The 22,164-nt window shown below is 45.3% G+C and overlaps 1 protein-coding gene across 2 annotated transcripts in view; it reads right to left on the bottom strand.

Moving 5' to 3' along the window:
• The window catches only part of UNC5C (unc-5 netrin receptor C), a 266,667-nt gene extending 250,618 nt beyond the window's left edge, over window positions 1-16,049 (bottom strand). For both annotated transcript variants that reach the window (XM_080368783.1, XM_080368784.1), the window contains exon 1: window positions 11,726-16,049. In XM_080368783.1, the coding sequence (XP_080224909.1) occupies window positions 11,726-11,849 (124 nt within the window). In that variant the 5' untranslated portion in view covers window positions 11,850-16,049. The remainder of the gene's footprint in view (window positions 1-11,725) is intronic.
• Between the last annotated feature and the right edge of the window lie 6,115 nt (window positions 16,050-22,164).

The following is a 22,164-nucleotide window of genomic DNA, read 5'->3' as shown; positions in this document are numbered from 1 at the left end:
TGCCAAACCAGGTGCTAAACTGTGCTTCAGTGGTTTCCAAGACCACAGTACTAGGACACAGTCTGCTGGCTGCTTTTGAAGATTAATAACAAGTTCATCACCTGTCATGCTTCTCTTTACCAAGCACATGCCATTTTTTCACTATACTAAACTCTCTTTTTGAAACACTGAGATGGGTAGGTGCTATGTGTTGCACCAACGGTTAACTAGAATTTAAGGTCATAGGCATACAAACACTGTCTTGACACTGCTGTAATGAGACATTATTTCCTAAATAGCCAACAAATAACCTTTTTTTTTTCCCCCATGTCAACCCAGTGCTCCACATGGCAAAGCACCTTACTGACTTCAGTAGAAACTTTTCTTGAACAAGGTCATAATATATTTAATGATAAAGAACCAAGCAGATAAGCAGCTCCATGCTTATCCTATGCTATAGAAGCCTGTACACTAGATTTGTTAATCTAGCTTTAATTCAGAAACCTGACACACTCTGCTTTCCTTGTAACTAATTTTGTGTCTTGTTAATGCAACAGATGGTAACTTCAGTTTGATTACTATTCTCCCTACTTTAATGTGAACTCTTCATCTTACTACTATCAGATGACATTTGCTTTCCTTAATGTACATAGTTTGAGAAAAATTACAGAAGTGCTATTGCTGTGTTACATGAAAAATTCTAATGTACATTTAGCTGACATAGCATCAGCTGCTGTTTAAACTGGGCTTAGCTAATGGACTTTTAATGTCCGTGGGGTTATGTGCAGTTACTGGCTATTAGCAGGAATGGGCCCTTTCTATAAAAATCACTTTTCCTCAAGTGTGTTGTTTGAACATTCCTTCCTTTGATTTAGTGACTGTCACCAAATACAAAACAAATGCAAGGACGCTGCAATCTGCTGTTATCTTTAAAACCAACTTAACCTCAGCCCGGCCTCCAGGAGCAAAATATGTGTTCTGCAGTGGTACTAGTGGATGTAAAACTTTAAAGACAAAAGACCAAATTTTCCTTGCCTTGCTCTGGTGAGTAAATTCCAAGCAATCCAGTGAAACTAATCAGACAGAAAGCAAAATCTAATTGAGGTACTGCCATCAATATGTTTCCCTAAGAGAAAGGATCTTTGCAATGAAACCAAGTACTCATTAAACAAGCTCATCAGTAAAACATAACAGATGAATAGTCCATGCAATGTCACTTTGCCATTTTAATTCAATTTTCTTTGCAAATGTTTCTTATAAATGCAAATTTAAGACTTTCCTCTCAAGACTACAAATTGATATAAACGTTTATAAAGCAGGTAAGTAAATCAGGAGGATTTTTTATGATTTGGAAGATTTTATCTAACAGCTATGTTTACTACAAAGAATTAATATATAACATTTTGGGGTGGGGGGTGGGGGTGGGGAAGATAAAAAAAATAGACCCATACAGAAACAGTGCAGGACAAGCAAAGGACAAAAGCTAGCAGGAGCTGAACAATTCTGCCTTTTCCAGCTCTTCTGAAAGGCATAAGGCACTTCTCATTCTACTCCCTAAACCAGGATAATAACTGCTTTTGTTAGCGGCTACCAGGTAGCATTTCTAACTCAAGCCTTCAAAGCCCCTGCTTTTAGTAGTAGAGGTCTTTATTTCAAAACCGACTGATTGCTGAGGCAGGAAATTGCCATGCATTTGTATGTAACAGGTATTTATATGGATATCTGCCTACAGTTGGTGACATATGGCTGTCAATGTTCATATCTGAAATAATGTGACACAACCCAAGAGAAACAACACCTACCTGGAAGCATCCCACTAACATGTTTTCAAGTGAGGCACTGTGTTAATCCCTCTACAGTAAAGAGCCACGCCACTACTTGAAAGGGAAATGGAAAGTCTCAAAGTTATTCTAATTATTGAGCTGAAAAAAGAAAAAAAACCCAACCACACATTAAAACCTGTTGCCAGAAAAAACAGTGAGATCAAGGTGCATCCATCCTTGAGTCTCACTCTACTGTGTCAACATATTTTCAAGACAACCAAATCAGCTTCTGACATGTGCTGGCTTTGAAATTAATGGAGCTGTATTTGTTGGTGGTCATAACCTGGCCTCGTACAGTGTAAGTCTATCCCTGGTATAAGCACCAGGGATTTAAAAAAACAAAAGGAAACTGACAATAAACTCACAGGTCCCAGTACTGAACTTTCTTGCTACAAAGTTTCTAGTTACTTAGGAGCTAAGAAATTAGGAACTTCCTCTTTGCCACAGCACAGCTATTTTACATGAGGAAGAAAAGTAAAACCAGTACTCACGTTCTTGCCAGCGTAAGAAGATTGCTGCATTTTATTTGAGCAAGAGACCAAAAACATTACCCTCACCTTTGGAAACTGGTGAGGAAGCAGAAAGGAAGTCCCTAAAGCTATGCTTGCAATGTCTGCATGAAAGGAATTTTTAATGGGAGCGATGACTTGCCAAAAACTAGTGCAGCTTTGAGGCCAAAAAGCTTAGTGCAAGGAAAAATAGTATTTTATGAGACAATTCAGTGAGATTTTCAGTGAACAACACCAGCACAAGGACACACTCTTCACCATTTAATGACAGCCCCATTCCTTAACCAGACACACTTCTAGTTTGCACAATCAACTCTGGTTTTCAGATCTGAACTGACCAAGTTTACTAGGGGAAACTTATCTCCTCGGGGTTGAAAGCACCACTGAGTTTTGTCCTAATCTTAAAATAAAGGCTCGAGGAGTGGAGTTTTCTCTATGGTCTCATCTGACTGCAGACAACCCCAATTTCAGTCTGGACACCTCCACAGTTACCCTGTTAGCCCCAGCTACTCCCTGCTGGCGTGGACACTCATCTCTCGTATGTGTAGAGCTGCAGGGTAACCAGGCGGACACAAGGAAGTTGCTAACATTGTAGGGAAAGGTGAGAGGAATACATCTGTGCTAACTCCACGAGCAACTGGCAGAACTGAGGATATATTAATGAAAGAGAAAATTAATTCAGACTACGGCAGTGTGCATGTTTGTGCTCTGAATTACTCCCAGTAATTACCTGTGTTACAGTCAGTGTATGCACATGAGAACAGAATTAGTCTCACTTGCTGTTCTGTCCCACTTCTTACTCCTCAATTCTGGTATGACTGTACTGCAATTAACCTCATTCAGTGAGACCATATTATTATTTCCTCTCACTATGTAAACTCTCCAGTATAAACACATATGTTGGGACTGGATAAGACAAGTGATGTATTTAAACAATAAATAAATACACCGTATCATAAAAGTGCAGCAATTCATGTTCCAGCCATTATTTTAGTAAATGTATGGTTCGCATATAGCTCTCCCAGAAGCTCTGAATTACTAATAATCCTGTGGCGATCCCTTTTCACTGTTTGACGTGAAATGCACTACATTCAAGCAAAGAATCTACTTTCAGTAGTTCAGGGGAACTACTATCAGTTCACACAATTTTCCATAACAGCTGCAATAGTCAACCTCTTTTGACAGATCATTCAAGACTTACTTGCATACTTCCTTGTATCTAGCTGATGAAATTCAAGATTTCTCAAACAATCGTATCCAGCACTCAGGGGAACAAGAAAAACACAAGCTTTCCTTTTTCTCAAAGGATACACCGTTAATCCACAGAGCTTAACATTTCAACCTCTCACTCAATATGAGACTAAGAAATAAAGCTACTTTACTTCTTGAAAATAACTAAAAAGGGATTGGCAGGAGCTACCTAACAAGAAAATGCTCAGCTGTTGCCAGGCCGGTAAAACCTATCTGAGCTCCTTAGTATTACTATTGATAATGTTACCTCAACAAGAGGAAAAAAAAAAAGATACTGATTTAATTGCCTAGGCAACCTCATAGCTTTTATGACTTGTAAGGCAACAGGGTGCTTTGGAGTGTAAGTCATTCATTCAGATAAATGAAGTGCAGTTGAATAAGATAGTCCGGAATTGCAGATTAAACCCAAATGAAGCAAAATAACCCAAAGCAGAGATCTTTATTCCATTTACAACAGTGCTGCAGCCACCCACTGGATTTGCTCTTGCTTCTTCCAAATCCATCTCTGTGGATTTCACAAAGCAAATCCTCCCAAACTGCCTGCCATAATAAAGTCAGATCTCCCAGGAAGCATCCCTGTTTCTGAGCAACGGTGTATGGGTTCGCCCTTCGTCTTTTACAGGTATTTCTAGATACCAGAAGATGTAAAGACACCACTAGTGAGGCCCAGCAAATTCAACATTAGGAACGCACCTGAGAGCCTTCAACATACGTTCCCTCTGTAGCATCCATCTTTGGGACTGTCAGACAAGGAGGATGCACTAGAGCACCAGAGTGGGCACTCAGAGACCTCCAGTTTGAATTCTGGCTTCCTTACACATTTTCTCTGCACCCTTTAGTAATTCCCCTTGTAACCCTCCATCAGAGACAAATATAGCCACCTTCCCAATCCAGCAAGAGGGACTAAAGGCTAAATAGCTAATTCAATGTGACAAATAGGAACCTCCCATTGTCTCTAGCAATGTAACCATATAACAAAGCTATCCTAAAGATGCAACTGCAGATGTCTCCCATGGGAAGTATCACTGACTGAGATGAGCATGCACAACTTTTTGGCTGCCTTTTCCTGACCTGCCTGTGTAGGACTCATAATGAAGGAAAGTGAAAATCTGAGGAGGCACTGATGCACTGCAGCATTGCATACTGACATAGGGGACAGCCCTGCCTTGATGGGATTATTGCAGAGTCATGCATGCTAGAGCAGCATTGCTTGTATTTGGGGAACAGCAAAGGTACTCACCTAAATCCAGTATTGCCTGCCCTTCCCTGGTGGCCTTAAGGGCTGCATCACAGTAAAATCGGTGTGATTAACAAAAGAGTGAGACCTAGAAAGTGCTGCAAATACATGCCTTAACCAGTGCTTAACCAGGGCTGTAAGTCAAGTTTAACGGTGAGGTTTTTCACTGGGCTGCTTGAAATATATGGGAAAATGTAAATGAAAACTTACTGTCAGAAGACTTTACAACTTGTAACTTTTTCATTTTTCACTGAACACCTAACAGATTTTCAGAGTGTAGTGTAAATAGAGTTTGGCAGTGAGGTAAATATTTGGGGCTTTATTGACCTTTTCACTAAAATAACTCAATCTTTTCTGGGTTTGATTAAGGTTTCTTGGGTCAGTGGGTTGTTTTTTTTCCAACCTCCCCCTAGTAAATAAACAAAAAGGACTCTTTTTTTGTGGTGGTTTTTTTTTTTGCTTGCCCCCAAATTTTCCACGTTGATAAAAAGAATATTTTTAAGCTAAACTTTTTGCAAGGAGCTCTTCTTTCCCAGCCCAAACTTTTAGATAATAATGTGCCAGGCTATAAAGGGACTCCCCAAATCCTGGCATTTGATGAATTAGGAGGAAATCCCATGTTTCCTGCTTAATGTACACGTGATTTGGATGGAGTTATAAAAGCAAACAGGAAGCTGTTCTAGTGATGACTACCTAGGGGGAAAGCTGTATACAAACATCTCTGAGGTTACTGAAAGCTGGGAAAACCTCTGGCAGCTCTTGCCCGCTCCTCAGACTCACTGTGCCTTACTTGTTTGTGTTGTTTGTACGAGCAGAGCCAGCCTCCAGGAAAGCAACTGGAACACAACCAGAGTTTGGGGCTTTTTTTCACCTTCTCCAGCTAGCCTGCATGCCTGGGCTTACAGTCAGTTTTATGCTACATCCTTACCCAAGAAAGACAAATCTAAATACAAAAACCACTACCAATGCTCTGCAAAATGTTTAAGCAGACATATCACAAAAACAATACTAAATAAATCATCTCGCTATCACACCACTGGAGTTTGAGGTCAGAGTATCTGCAGATAACCCCATTAAATTAAACACAGGGAAACAAAGTACATGCAAAATTAAGGGGGATTTTGTTGTTCCTATTTGTGTGATGTAAGCTTCCTTATAACAATTTCCCTTTTAGCATCATTTCAAATGCTTGCTTACAAATGATGCAAATTAAGTCTTTCTTTGGATACAGTCTGCCTCCCAGAAGACTTAATACCATTTCCTTTAGATCACCTCTTGGATAATGTTACGATGGAAAGATCCAGGAGCGCCTGCTTCTAAGACTGGACTTTACCAAGCACACGCAATAAATCACTTAAAACACCACCATCCCTTCAGTCCTTGGAAGCAGCTAGCACTGAACTGTGCCTCTGCACAACATTATTCTGCTGCTGCGTTGACGGAGGTTGTAGCCAACTGGAAAACTGCCCCTCACTTTTAAACCTTGACTTATGCTTTAAAAGCTTGTGCTGTTTTATACCTCCAAGTCGAACATGAAAGCAAAGATGGCTAATGAAAATGACAGGCAATGTAATTACTGCTTTATTGGCACCAATGCCAAGATCGCTGCCTGCTAAACTTGAATACCTCCACTGGGTGGCTAACAAGACGTTCAGTTCACACAGTAGCATAACCCTCTCCCCACTCAAAAGGGAGGAAAGAGGGAATTGGAAAGGGAATGCCGGTTTTGCCTATAGTAACATACAGATTGCAATAGGTTTTGTATAACTTAGCCAGAGCATCCACGATTAAATTAACTTTTATTTCAAAGACAGCCTAGCCTCTGATGACATGTTTTCAATGACAAACCAATGATGTGAACATTTGAGACTCACACTGAGTTGAATCCTCTTCAACTAAATAGCAGCAAACTGTTCACTACTTTAGAGCAATGCAAATTTACCTAGGAATTCCCCTTCGCAAAAGCATTTAAAACACATTTTTCTGTTAAGCTGCAAAAGCAACTTCTGTGCCTTTTTCCAGAAAAAGTAACCACAACTGATTCCTCAAAAGCCCAACAGTTTAAGATCCAGAAAGACACCAGAAAGCAACAAATATAGCCATACACTATAAAACGGGTCATTCCAAACAAGATTACTTAGATGGTAGCATAAAATAATTAATTGCAGCTTCACTTTTCAAAGTACAGTTCTCCTTAGTATCTTACATATACACAAAACTCTAGTCATATACTGTACAGAAATACTCAAATATTCTATTCAGCCTGGACTCCTCTCACCTTCCACGGGAACTGATGCTGCTTTGCACCCTATTCAACTGAACTGGACAGACTGTGCCCCAAAGCACCACTCTTCAACTTGCACAAAAATCCACATATTTACTTGAAAATGTCTAATAAATACAATCCACATTTTCTCCTCTCTTGCTGGAGCTATGGAACTGATTTGCCTGGCCTTGGCACAGTGTTTTGTTCCTGTTTTCAGATGTACTGTATTTGGAAAATTAAATTAGGAAAATCTTTTTAATATGGTTAATGCTGTTTCCTGTTTCTGAATTTGGATGACACACACAAAGCTAGTCCCAAAATATAGTGAATAATCATGGGCTGATACCATCACCAAAGGAAAAAAGAAAGAAAAAAAAAAAAGTTGTGATATGAATGATCCATGTAAAATGATTAAGTGTAAATATGCACAATTGTGGAACACTCAGGCATTCTTACTGTAAAGAAGAATAAATGACACTGACAGTAATACTGAGAAGTCATCAGAAGGGGGCTGTATTTGATGTATATATATGGTTTTGTGTTTGGGTTTTTTTTCATAACTGTTGCAACTAGCTGCTTGAGACTGGAGCCAGAGGAAGAGGAGCCCAGATTCTGGCTCCCATATTCCCGGGGAGGAATCCCTCCTCCACGGACAGATCTGTCCACTTCATTTTAATTCTGCTTAAATTGCACCTCAGCAAAGGAAAGCCGGTGGCTGCTCCTACTGCAGTACTAAAATGCTACTCAGGGCCAGTATGGGCTACCACATTCACCCCAAACTCGTCAACATCACTGAAATCTGCCAAAGCACATCGCTTTAAAACAAATTAATGTTCCGAAGGGGCTTATCCATTCACAGTGAAATACTACTTGGCCCTCGCTTTACTAATACAAGTACTATTACACCCACATGATCAAATACAAGCGGTCCACTGATGCATCAAGATAATTAAGTCCTTTTCCCCCTTTTTTCCATCAAGATATGTTTAGGTATTTAATTAAGAAGTGCATCCCCAAAAGGTTAGTACATTCACATGTTATATTTCACTTTTTCCGCACCAAGCATTTTCAAACTGCTGCTGTTGCTAACACAGACTATGCTGGGGCAAGGCAAATATCTGCACATATGGCTCTTTTACAGTTTTCTTCTTAAATTATCACTTTGATTTAATTAGGTTTGAGAGGTTAAGCATAAAAAAACATGTAGTCTTATTGTAAAGGAACAACTGAAACAAAAACTCATTAATATGCAGTCCCTTTAGCTTTTCTACCCAGCTCTTACACCATCGTTATTAGCCAATAAAGCTGTCTGAACCATGGTTGTCACTACAGATAGGTAGCCTGACCCTCCCTCTTATCCCACCTACACTCCAAAAAGGTGCGGGCCACCGGATCAGTTCTTCAAACACTTCTAATGCCCTAAAGTAGTGGGGCGGGGGGGTAAGCAAGCGCAATGGCTGTAACACAGTCTCTGCTGATCGAAAAGCCAAAGGAAAAGTTGCTATTATGTGAGGTGGCACTGAAATGCCAGGGAGGAATAGGTGCTTGGGTCCAGGGACCGTTGCTCTTTCTTTCATGGTTTGAGACATTTGAATTCTCATTCTGAGGCAGCTTATCACAGCGGTATAATGAATGCAGCGAATGCCAGATCAGAGTTGATTCTGGCTTGATAATCGCTTTGGCCCCATTCACACCACTTCGAGAATTAAAGGCTGTCTCGATCATTATGGCCATTTCCTGTTCTCTCCTGATAACAGCAGAAAAATACTTAGACAGCTTCAGATAAGAAAATAAGAAATTTTAATCAACCAAAAAGTGCATTTAGCCCTGCTGAGAAGCTCACAGGAGGATACTGAGATGCAGTGATATGAATCTCTCTGCCCAGGAGTGTGGGATTGGTCCACTAACTACTCAGTTAATAAATTTATTTTCCACAAGGCAATGGGAAAGAAAGGCACAAAAGCAGAAGCCCCAGCAATGCTCACAGCCTCCTTTAGCCTGCTTCAAAATATAAAGATAATTGGGGAATGGAGACGAAAAGCAAAACAAGAAATAGTAGTTGCAGCAAGTACTGGAAAAAAATGCACACATCCTCTTTCCCTTCCCCTCCTCCCCTTTCTAAATTGTAACTATGTGTTTGCTGTACGAAGACACCACCACTTTTTTTTCCTTCACAAGGTACCACAGAGGAAGACTGACATTTTTTCACAATTAAAATCAAGTCAGCTGGCTCCAGACCCACTGAAAACAGGAGACTGACACCAGTTCGGAATGTAACTTTCACATGTCCTATTCCTATTGCTCTCAAAGAATGCAACTGAAAAGACTAGAGGGGTGTTTCCATTTCGAAGGAGATGGACTGAATGGAGGATAACTTTGGAAAAAGAGGTTGGGTAAGAATAATTTCAAATGTTCATGTATTTTTGGAAACATATAAATAAAAGAAAGGAAAAACTTTGCCCGGTGCTATAGCATGAGAAAACTTCCTGAAGAGGGCATAGTTAAACTGTTGATTCATTGCCTCACTGAAGCACCACATACACATACATGAAGATCCCCATGGCAAACACCAATCAGAAAATCCCTCAGCTCCGGGAAAGATGCCAAAACCAGGTCTGTACCCAAATTCCGTGCCTGGTCCTAGCAAGCAGGAAATGCAAATAAAAGCATACACAGAAAAATAAGTCCAAGACGAATTACTATATCCCAACCACATTCCCTGAATTTTCCACTCTATTGTGAAAGTTTACCACACAGCACACACCGAGGAAGCACTGCTGAGGAGCTCCCCATCCCTCTGGGAAGGTGAGCACACCTGTGTACCATGAGAGGTCCCACCCGCAGGGGGCCTGGCTCCTCTCCCCTCACAGCATTTCTGTTGCACAGCATCAGAGGGTATGTGTGGAAAGGAGGAACCATCTGAAAGCGTGAGGTATGCCCTGTGGCACTGAGATGTGCGCTCTGAAGCAGCAGAACACAGGGGGTCCTCTTCCCCGCTCAGGCCATCTGTCATGCGAATTACCCGTGTCCTGCCAGCAGAGCCGGCAGGCTCCTTTCAGCTCCAGGTCCAACTCTCCGAAAGGATCTTTCCTCCTTAGCTCCCGCCATCTACACAGACTGATAGGTACCCACTGACACCTAGGTCTACATGCACATGGTACTATTAAAACCTTTAAATACGTAACGTCAAACCTGTCCTACCTCAAACATGAGACCGACCAGTGAAAGGAAATGATGGTATGTAAGACACAAAAGAAACATGACACGATGCATAAGGGATTTTTGTACTCTCTTTCTCTGCTACTCCCTTTTCACGACTAGGTTTCTGATCTTCCACCAAGATAAATACCCAGTATGGGTGAGGGAACGTGACTCTGAAGATGGAGTAAGTATCAGCGGGAAATGGATTAGCACCGCTACATGTACAGACATGATGTACAGTGCATCCAGCCCACCAGCAGCAAAGCCTATGGCTCCCGAAAGCCTGTCAGAGGCACAGGGAGCCAAAGCAACCAGCACCCCTCTCCTGTCAGAAAGGCCGTAGAGAAGTGCACTTCGTAATGGCTGGGTGAGAGCACGGGGTCAGATCTGTGCAGTCATCTCAAGTGCTTCTCCATAGAGATGATGGGGGGAAACCCAAGCGTTCTTCCACTTGCATTATGCTAAATCAAAGCTTTGGTGCATATTATTACCACTCAGTGGCATATACGGGAAAAAAAAAACCACCAAAACAGCTTCTAAAATTCCTTTTCTCTTGTTAACCATATAACCAGGATTTTCAAGTTCTTTAATGAACCCACACATCCTTGCTATGCGCAGCTCTGCCCACATGCAGCAGCAACCTCTCTCTCCAGTGCTCAGCAAAAGCCACACATTTCCACTTTAGGTCTAACTCCCGGGAAGAGAGAAGAAAGGCACCAAGAAAGTTTATCCGGCATCAGCTCGCAGGAGAAAAACCCTCCTGCTGTGACTGTCTGCTGTGTGGGTGACACACGGAGCCAGGGCTCTTTGTGATGCTCTCAAGACATCGCTAAACACGCACGGAGAAGCGAGACATTGTCACTGGGAAAGGGGAATCTATACACGGGCTAGAGGGAAAACAGAGCTAGATGCACTCCAGAACTCCCGACACGGGAGAGGAAAAAAAAGGAAAAGAAAAATAAAAGGAGGGTGTGTGTGTGTGTGTGTGTGTAAGCAGAAGATACACGGTAACTCCCTTCAGGTAGCTCATGTTTTAGGTACGGAGAAGGACGCGGGGGGCGGCGGGGGTCTCACGGGTGACCACCGCCTGCAGAGCCCCGGGCACGGCGGTGCCGCTGCCGAGGGACACCCGCCCCGCACCGTCCTCCCCACGCACCGGGCAGCCCACCGGGGCGCACGGCCCCCCCGCCCCGCGGGGTCCTGCAGCCCGGAGGCCCCGCCGGCCTCGGTGCCCCGCCGGAGGACGGGGCGCAGGGAAGCGCCTGTCCCGGCCAGGCTGGGCTCAGCAACGACAGACCCGAGCCAGCGGGGGCGACCGGACCCCCCGGTCCCCGGCGGGGGCCGTCACGCGGGGGAACGCAGCGCTTGCCCGCACACAGACAAAACGAAAATACCGCGGCGTGAATCCAGCCCGCACCCGGAGAACGCTCCGGCCCCCTCCATCCATCCCCCGCCTTACCTTGCGCCGCGGAGCCGGGGCGGCTGGCCCCCAGGACGGCCAGGGCGGGCAGGACCACGGTCTGCAGCAGGTATCCCAGTCCCAGCCCGCAGCGGGCCGCCGTCCCCTCCAGCCCCTTCCCCATGGCCGGGGCGGGGGGGCGAGTCGCGCAGCGCCGCGGAGCTTTTCTGTGCCGCCTCTGCCTCCGCCGGCCCCGTCCCACGGCCGGGCGCGGAGGGGCGCGGAGCCGTGCGGAGCCCCCGCAGGGGCTCAGGCTGCGCGGGGGGCGCCGGGGCGAGGGGCGCCGCTCGTAGCGGAGGGGCAGGGGCGCTGCATGGCCCCGCGGAGGGGCGCGGAGCGGCGCGGAGCCCGGCGGAGCGCTGCCTTCTTCCCGCGGGCGGCTCGGCGCGGCTGCCTCCACCCCGGGGGTGGGCGGGGGCCGGGGCCGGGGCTGGGGAGAGGGGCTGCGCCGGCCGCCTGCGATAAAATGCGAGCGGGAGCGAAGAGCAGACCCAGAGGGAAGGGGGCGGGGGAGCTGGGAGCCACCCGCCGCAGAACCGGCCCCCTTTCGCCTCCCCCGCCCGCGCCCCCTGCGCGCACACCCGCGGGCACACTCGCACGCAGATGCTAGTGCACGCACGCACACTCACACGCTCGCCGACCCCCGCCCCGGCCCGCCCGGCCGGGAGAAGCCCCGGGAGCCGGGGCTGCGCTGGCCGGACCCCGCTACACCCGTGACTCGCTCTCGTCCCCACATCGTCCCTGTGGGGCTGGCATCCCCCACCTGCGGGGCTCGGGGGGGGGGGGCAGGGCCGTCCTCAGGGAGCCACAGAATGCAGGGTGGGGGGCGCCGTGCCGGCCGGGGGCACCCGTCTGCTCCCGCAAGCAGCAGGGTGGGGGGCAGGGGGAGAGGCAGCACCAGGAGGGATGTCGAGAAACTCCCGCCCTTTCCCTGGGGAGCATCTTCCCTCCAGGGTCTCTCTCCTAAGGCTGGGGTCACTCCCTGCCAGACCTTACCCTCCCTACACCCCAAAACATCTCTCCCCTGGCCTCTGCCTTCAGCGTGTGCCCACCACATCTCACTCAGTGGGATGGCAGTGCCCACACCTCGAGTCTGCTGCCTAACCAGGGCTTGCTTGGATTTTACTGTCGCTTTCTAGGGCTTGTTTTGGTTGTGGTTTGGGTTTTTTTTTTAAGTCGCCTTTCCTTTTGCAAAGCCCAGGCAGGCTCTGCCCAGCCGTGGCCAGACCCAGCTGCTCACATGCCACGTTTGTCAGTGCCAGGCAGCGGTGGACCCGCAGCCCTCCCCACACCGCAGTACTCCGGGGAACATCTTCTCCAGCCCAGAAGCTCCCTGGAGCAGGGCTGCGTGCGAGGCAAGGAGCGTTATTTTCCTCTGAGGCACAGCTGGGATCTTCCCAGACACGCTGGCTTTGCCTCCCACCCCTGCCAGGAAAACAGTAGCCGTGTTGCTGATGCTGCGGGAGGGTTTCCCAGGGGCTACTGGAGCAGCCTGCCCCCAGGGAGGCTCAGTCCCACCAGCCCCTGACTTTAATAACCCTTCTTGGGGAATTACTCAGCTGTTCCCATCTCTGGGTTTGTGGGGGCAGGGTTGTATTTTTTTTATTCCTCCACAGCAGCTGACACAAAGCTGCAGTGTGAGAGGAAAGTAACATTCCTGTTTTTTGTACGGGTGGAGAGCAAGAAAAAGGGGCAGATTTTGTTCTGGGTGGCACACATCAGCATGCCTGGAAGATGCCCCAGAAGGGTGTGTTTCAAGCCCAACAGGATGATTGACCCAGTAACTCGAAGCAGTCCTGTCCAATTAGAGCTCTCCATCTCCTGGCTGTGCTACATCTTCTAAGGGGGCAAGTCCTGTCTGCTTCAGACACTGTGGCATAGTTCAGAAAACATTAAGGCTCCACCATAACCTGTGAGTGAAGTCCTGAGGCTGTGTAAGTGGTGGAAAGGAAACTCTCTACTTGCAGCCACGACCAAAGGAGAACGTGACTCCTCAACAAGAGCTTTTTTGATGGCATGGGCTCCCCACACTGACCCCTGACCTCGTGCTCCCTACCCTTATGTCTCAGGTTGGTAGTCAACAGAGTAGTTCCCCATGTATGATGGTTTGTTTGCCAGTTTTGCCGTAGCTCAGAAAGTTGAGAGCATCTCTCGTTTGTTGTGTAGTTACTGTTTCCCCTGTGCTAGGGGAAACTTTGAAGAGGCAAGAAAACAGAGCCCTGAAAAATGTCACATGTGGAAGGTGTATTCATTGCAGCATCAGCCGACGGGCCCATCTACTGCCATGAGGGACGGGGGGAGGGCACGCTTGCTTCTCCATTAAATGGAGTTAATTTATTTTTGATGTTTTGGGGCTTCCCAGGAGTAATACCTATAGTTCCAGGCTTAGTTTCTAGTTAGTAGCTCAGTGACCTCATTAAATAGGTCCAGCCCAATTTCAAGATGATGTCCCTGCAGCCCTGCCCGGGGATCCCTGGTGTCTGCCAAACTGTCAGCCTCTCTGCTCTGGAGTAAGTGCACAGGGGAGCACTGCTGCTCTACAGCCATGACAGAAGTGATGGCATGGGGATCCCAAACTCTCCGCTTGGGGAGAAAGCAAGTTTTATCCCAGTACCCAAGGTGTGGTGGATGACAGAGGAACAAGGGTACTGCAGCCTGAGCTGTTCAGTAATCACTTTCCTACTGGAAGTAGACATACCTTGACCTGGAGGAGATGGGTCAAGCAGCAGCAACAAATACCTAAATAGGGGTATATCTGGAAAACATGCTTTCAAATCCTTCTGTGCTTCATTATGAGTAACAAAGGGCATCCAAGGATGGTCCATGTGCCTGCATGATGGAGCTTTCTCAGAGGTTGTCCATGCACTGACAAACGGCACATGTGCCTGGACCATCCTTAATGCCACTGCACTGGATTTCGCCTATTCAGGAGCCAGTCGGTCCCAAGGGCTCTTTACCTTTCTCCTTATAAGATAAGCAGAATTATTAGTCCAGCTCAATAAATTTCAAATTTGACACAGGAGTTAAAGGACTGAGATAATTCAGGGATTTGGAATTATAAAGTGCAAATTGCCTGGATTTATTGCAAAAGTGTATTTTTCCCTGATAGAACTTGGCTGGGGAGGTGTTTTCCCAGCTTGAAAAAGTTGGTGTTTGAAAAGTTAGTGACTTAAAAGTACATGTAGTATAAGTTTATCTTTCTGACACCTTTAAAAATCACCCTTAAAAATCACTGCATAGCCAGCATAAACTCATCTGAAGCAAATATTAATCTCCAGTTTTCATATTTAGACAAAAATACCATGTCAAACAGTTTGCATTGGAAAGTGGATTTAGCAGCCTAACAGGTGTTGCCCTAGCTAGTTTTTCAGGGATGTTCAAGAAATTGCAACTCCAAATTAGATAGCCACAGTAAGTGACTATAAAATCTAGGGTAACATTTGAAAGGTTTCTCTGTAACTTTTGTACTTAAGGGTTTTTTAGACGAGAGCTAGGTTCTAAATCAATACGTGAGGTTTTTCACCCCTGCTGCCAACTCAGGAATTTCAAGCTCTTGACAAGCAGTTTTTTAAAGTACAGAGCTGTGAATTTGACTTCAATGTATTTTATTGCCTAAGCATCTGCAGTTGCAAAACAATCAATTAGAAGGCACATTGGATTTGGGAAGTCCTATCAGCTTTCATAATTAATATTGTGAATAGTAGTGTAGGTACCAGGTTTTACTCTAGATGGAAGCTTAGGATCCTCTACATTTATAATGATTTATACAGATCTTTAATTACAGAGCTCAAGGGAAATTATATTTTCTTTCGTTACAATGGCACAGCTCAGGATCACATTACAGCGGGCACTGTACTAGAACTAAGAACCCTGATCCCCATTGCAAAGAGTTGTGAAATTTGATAAATGATTTTAAAGCAGAGGTACTAAGATCCCCTCTGTTACCTGGGACTTCAGAAATGCTGGTTTGAACAAGGGGAGGAATCCCTTCTGTGCGTTGATAATTACAAGTAAGATTCAGTAACCCATCCTTGCATTGAGTGTTGCATTCCTGGATGGATACTGTCACCTCTGGGCATCTGGCCTGAGGACTCATTTGTTGCACAAGCTTCAATAAGGGGTGCAGAGCCAGGCCCCACATCAGGTGATTATGTTTGATAATCAAGATGTTCTCAGCTTGTGAATTTTAGGTGAAATACACCTAAAGCAGCATGGAGTATTTGAGCGAGGGCTATATTTTGCAAGCTTCTCCACTAACTGTTTGCAACGTTGGGTAGTGTGTGGCATACATGCCATGAAAGGTATAACACACACCTGCCTTTGGCTGTGCCATTCCTCCAGGCTCTGGCACACTGCTCTTATTTTATGGCAGAGCCCAACACAACACAATCTGAAAAGCAGGTGTGTGTGACAAGCCTCTCACTTCGACATACATACCACAAGCTATCAAGTACTGCAGTTTTCTCTCACAGTTTAGATAGGCAATTACTTCCTCTGTGGTTGCCTGGTGTAATACTGTGTATCAGCAAATGAAACTACCCTTCTGACATCTTACATTTCAAGAGCAATACAACCTCATTCCCAGTAAAACCTTCTGAGCATTTTTTTCACACTGGGAATGACTGGTAGAATTGTGTTCAAGGAAAATTTCTTTCATACCTAGTGAAAACTGATAAAGCAACTGATTGTGTTTCAGCTTCCAAAATCAATACTTTGCTTGCTTATTTATGGAACCAGATCTTCCAAAGTTCATCCATACTCACGCACTACACTGGTGTGCTACATTTTCAGTCTCCACATTATATTAGCAAGACCATGAGTCAACAAAATACATGTCACTACCCACAGAAACATTTTGAACAGTGTTTCACCTCCTAACAGTCATCACTCTGGAACTTTGCTGAATCACCTGGAAGGCCATATGATGTCATGATCCCGTTGCCTTTTCAGGTGCATAGCTCCATGTGTTTAATATATTTATGGCAATGAACAACTTTGTTGTCCTCTGTTCTTTCAAAGAGTTTGGCTCTTCGTAATATCTGAAGAGGATGTTCTTGAACTAAAGAATCACTTCAAGTAATTATACTAAAGGTAAAGCCAAATTCTGTCCCTGAATTCATGCTGGATACTGTGTACAGCATCCTTTTGTAGCCTACTGTGCATAATATCCTGTTGTAACTTGTGCAAGAGGATGCTGGTGGAGCTGAAGACTCATATGCCTAGGGATTAAAGGTAAAAAGCTCAAAGGTTTTGTTTTCAGTAGTCAGGGGCACCATATTCTCAGACGGCAATGGAACTTGGGCTTCCTGCCCATTTTTGAAATCTGTGTCCTCCAGTTACAGCCAAATAATGCATCTAAACAGCTTTTTCTTTCACGTGAATTATCTGTAAACAGATCACAGGTTTCTTGATTATTTATTCTCTCTTCACATTTGTTTGGTGAATATTTTCTCTGAACAGTTCCTAAGCCATAGCTTGTTCATGCACAATTCATCACCAGCATTTGAAGTTCACTGTTCAAACTGTTCCTTATTCCTATGACATGATACGATATCCAAACATTTCCTATCTACAAATATTTGGTAAAAAAAATAAGAAAGAAAGAAAAAGCCCACTCGTTTACTCTCTGTATTCATTTGCCTGAAAATTCATGGCAGAAATACAAAAGGTGTGACCCACTGCCAATGGGCGCTTGCTGGCAGGCCAGGTGAGGTGTGCTCTGCTGGGTTGCCCTGCAAGCAGGTCGGCAGGCAGGCAGGCAGGGAGGCAGGCAGGGAGGTGGGCAGGCAGGCACAGGGGAAGGCAGGCAGGTGGATAGAAAGGCAGGTGGGCAGGCAAGCAGGCAGGCAGGGAGGCGGGCAGGCAGGTGGATAGAAAGGCAGGGAGGTGGGCAGGCAGTCAGGCAGGGAGGCAAGCAGAGGGCAGGCAGGCAGGAGGACAGGCAGGGAGGTGGGCAGGGGGCAGGCAGAGGGCAGGGAGGCAGGAGGACAGGCAGGCAGGAGGACAGGCAGGCAGGAGGACAGGCAGAGGGCAGGCAGGGAGGCAGGCAGGGAGGCAGGCAGGGGGCAGGCAGGGGGCAGGCAGGGAGGCAGGCAGGAGGGCAGGCAGGAGGGCAGGCAGAGGGCAGGCAGGGAGGCAGGCAGGGAGGCAGGCAGGGAGGCAGGCAGGAGGGCAGGCAGGCGGGCAGGCAGGCGGGCGGGTGCCCTGGGCCCGCGGCGCAGCGCGGCCAGCAGGGGGCGGTGTGGCGCGCAGCACGGCGGCGCTGCGTTGCGGCCGGCGCTGCCCCGCAGGGAGCGGCCGGGGCGGTGCAGCCCCGCGGCCCCCGGCGCTGGGCCCCGCCGGAGCAAGGCTGTGCGGGCCCGGCCCGGGTAACGGCATCGGCCCGGGCAGGTCTCCCGGGCGCCGGCCTGAGCCGCCTGAGGGACCTGGGGAGTACGTCGGCCCTTGCCCAGCGCGGTGCCGCTCCCCGCTCGCTCTCTCTGTCTGTAGCGCCGTCACACAGCGCCGTCTCTGAGCCAGGCATCGCTGTGGCCGGCGGATGTCAGCCGCTGCCCCGGGATCGTCCCCACCCGTTCCCACTGAACCGGTTGGGGTTTTGTTTGTTTTATTTGCAAAGTACTGATTTCTGATCGTTCAGTTCAGGATGGGCTTCCCCCAAAGCCCTTCACCGCCACCACAGGGACCCCCTCTCCCGCGTCCTCCTCCTGCATGGGCATCCTTGCCTTCGGGATCTGCTCTGACTCTGTTATTTCATGGATTCTCTCACCTGATACGCTTTGCATAAAGTCACATTAGAAAGAATTATGATTACCGTATCTTATTAAACCACTTCTTAAGGGAGGAAACCAATAGCACACAGAAAGGAATGTAAAGGGAGAATAAAGAAACTTTCTGGCAAAAGATGTTGAACATGATACAGGTTCTTTGAAGAAACACAGTTTTTGAGAAACTTAATTGCTAACATAGTGTTTTGTTGCTCTACAATAAGATCTGTACATCTATGCACAGACCCATATAACATCCATTTGTCACCTTCTAGATCAAAAATGGCAGATTTTTAGTTGCGACAGATTTCCTTTGTAGTTCAATATATTGGCAGTTTTGTGCACGAGCTGTTTTGTGAGAACAGATCACATTAAGCAAACTCTGGGAGTCTGAGCATACAGCAACAGCCCCAGCCTTCCCATTTACATCTACTTTGTGAGCAAAAGCAGTCAGCAGGTGGCCAGCAATTGTTTGTGCATCGCTTGTGGTTTTTCCCCTTGGATTTTACTCCTCCCTCTTCTCTTCATTACAATTATTGTTATTATTATTACTTACTTTATTTCAATTATTAAGCTGTTCTTATCTCAGCCCACGGGTTTTACCTTTTTCTGATTCTCCTCCCCATCCCACCAGGGTGGTAGTACTGGTGAGGAGCAAGCAGCTCCCCAGTACTTAATTGTTGGCTGGGGGTAAAACACAGCAACCAGCTACAAGAACAACAGCCTCACTTTGTTCGGGTTTCCTCCCCCCCCCCCCCCCCCCCCCCCCCTTTCTAATTTTGAAACTTGACAAACTACGCTGTTGTATAGTGGGTTCAAAATGCAACTGTCCCTACTAGCCACCCTACTGCACTTTCCTAGAATGCATTTACTCTCACCAGCATGTGGCCAGATTATCTTATTTTACCCAACAGAAAGAAGCTTTCATAGGGTAACCCTCGAATTTCTGAGGGGTGTGCAACAGTAGGAGGAAATCTGCGGTGGTTGTCTGCAACGGGAAGCTTGGCCATGTGTTTTCAGTCTTTTTTTCTCCTCGCCTCTTGGTGGCAGGGCAATTAGAGGCAAAAGATATCCCAGTACAGTAATCAAAGCAAACATTATATAGATTTTGATTGCTCCAAGAATGAAGTCTTTGTTAACTGAAGTAGCTTTATTGATTTGAATGAGGAGATGTATTTATGCTGTTGTGTGAAGTGCTCCAAGCTGTACATATATTTAATACTCATGAATTCAAAGATGGAGTAAAAAAGTTCTGTGTAAAAATGTAGAAGAGAAACTGTATCATTTCCAGAACATTTATTCTAATGTTCTTTTCATAAAGGCAGCTATAATACTCATAGTTATCATTATCATCTTATAATAGACCTTAGTGTTTACAAACGGCATAATTTGTTCAAGTCACATAATTAACAACATTCTTGACTGTTTAGCAATAATTAGTTTGTTTTCATAGAAATACTGTTTCATCTATCTGTACAGAGGCTGAATAATGATGAAATAACAAAAGTGTTCAGGCCCACAGCTGAAGATGAAAAATTTATGAAAACAAAAATTGCCTATAATGACAACATGTGATCCTTTTTTAAGTATGACCTCTAGCTCCTTAAAGTGCATGTTATCCAATGCCAGAAAGTAACTTACGGGGTTTGTGTTACTACAGTAATTTAAATTGACAGCCTTAAGATTTCTTTAACTGAAGACATTATTAGGAATTCAACTGTGCATTTCCTCATGTGCAACACAGATAACATCAAGCAAAACTTGAAAAACAAAGAGAAGATTCCCTTCTGAAGTCTATGACAATGTGCGTTTTTCCTAACACTCTGGAAAAAAAAGGTTTACATTTTCTCCCAAGTAGATGCAGTTATTCTGGGTCTGCTCTTATTTCAGATGAAGTTTCACAGAAATTGACAGAAAGCAGCTCAGGCCCATTGGGAATATATCATGTATGTGAAAAACTTAGTGCACTTTCACCTATAGGACTGTACTGTAAAGACAATAGCAAAAGCCTTATGTTGACCAGGGAGCGTTACAGGCTATCTGCAGCTGTCTAGATTATTACGACTTTAATTCCAGACCTACATTTTTATTCATTGTTTCTCTTTTGAGTAACATTTTGAAAGGTAATATCAAATAAACGGTCCCTTGGCTGTGGCCCCACACAATGCTTTCTGTTATTAGATGTCTCAGATGACCTGTGTTTGAGGATGATTAAAGTATCCTGCGCTGATTTTCTTAGTTCTTTCATTCCGTGTACATTCATAAATTAGTTGATGGCAATCTATTAATAAAACCTTAACATTCTACAGTATCCTCTATAAAATGTTGCAGGATTTTTTTTTTTTCTCTTTTTCCTTCTTCTGAACTGGAACTATTCACAGACTCTTCAAGAGTCTGATTAGATACAGATTACAATACTGGCTTGATAACAGCCAAGACTTTTGTTTCCTCTCTGAGTGCCATGAATTCTAAGATGAGAAGGGATACCTTACCTTCACAACTAAAACAACATTCATTATTTAGTCTCTAGGTTATTAAAAACAGTTCTGAAATGTGGAACAAGAACTTACTACTGAAAAACTGGATATGATGAAGTCCAGTTTTTTGGACCCAACAAAGCAGTACCAGTGATGTTGTTATTGGCAAGAATAACATCCATAAAAGCTCCACCTTCTCCAGGCCACAGGAGGTGAAAAAAGGAAGAACACTACTTTGACAACAAGGTTAGACCATAACTGACCTGTCTGGGGATTCATTGATTTCTCTGGAATTAAATTGTTCCAAGTAGCAACAATGCCAGCTTGTTTAATGACCCATTTGGAAAGCACGTTTTAATGATCAAGTGACCAAGATAGAAGGCACAGGATGGAAGAAAGCAGACATGGGAGGGGGACAAGACAACACACTACCAGGCAGTCTGAAAATTCACAGGGAATGGCAGTAAGCTCATTAACGATTGAAGACCTCTGATGCTTTCTGCCTGCTCTACACGCTCACAAAGATGTCCTGGAAGAGGAAGGCATAAATTGGAACTGAGAAAAAGTAGCATTTTGGAGGCTGCTGGCTGACTTTTTATCCTTTGCATTTTTAACTGATAAGGAAGATTTGGTTACTTTAGAAGGAAAATGAGGAACTGATCACAGTGTACAAGGATAAGCATGTGGGAGGACTGCAGGGGATGGAACACTGTAAAAGTAGCAGGACATTATATATAAGCAGCAAGATCCTCTTTCTTAGAAGAATCAGATAAACAATATGGTCATAACTAGGACAAGATTCACAGTTACAAGCCAAGAAAAGATTTCAAGATTCTTGTTCCTCCACACATCTCTAACATTTCAGGGATTGTCAAAATCCCTCCAGGAGCACAGAACAAAGTAGCTCAAATCCAGCTTTAGCCAGTTTTCCTTTTTTTTAATTTCCCCCCCTTTTTCTACACTTCTCCCTTTTCTTTTCCTTTTAATTTTCCTTTTTTTGACTCCTTCCCCCCCCCCCCCCCGCCCCTTTGTTTCCCTCACCCTCCAAAAATTATTTTCCACTTAAATTTACTTTTATTCCACACCTTTCTCTACAAGGAAAATAATTCTTACAGTGATGCAGCTTGCGCTATGGGCAAGTTCTACTTTATCCTCCCCAAAGGAAAGGCCATCAGCTGAGCGTGGCACCCAGGGTCAT

This window comes from Falco punctatus (assembly GCF_963210335.1).
Source record: "Falco punctatus genome assembly, chromosome: 1".
Taxonomy (NCBI): domain Eukaryota; kingdom Metazoa; phylum Chordata; class Aves; order Falconiformes; family Falconidae; genus Falco; species Falco punctatus.
The sequence above is the reverse complement of the archived record's forward strand: the minus strand, read 5'-3'. Positions and strand labels throughout refer to the sequence as shown.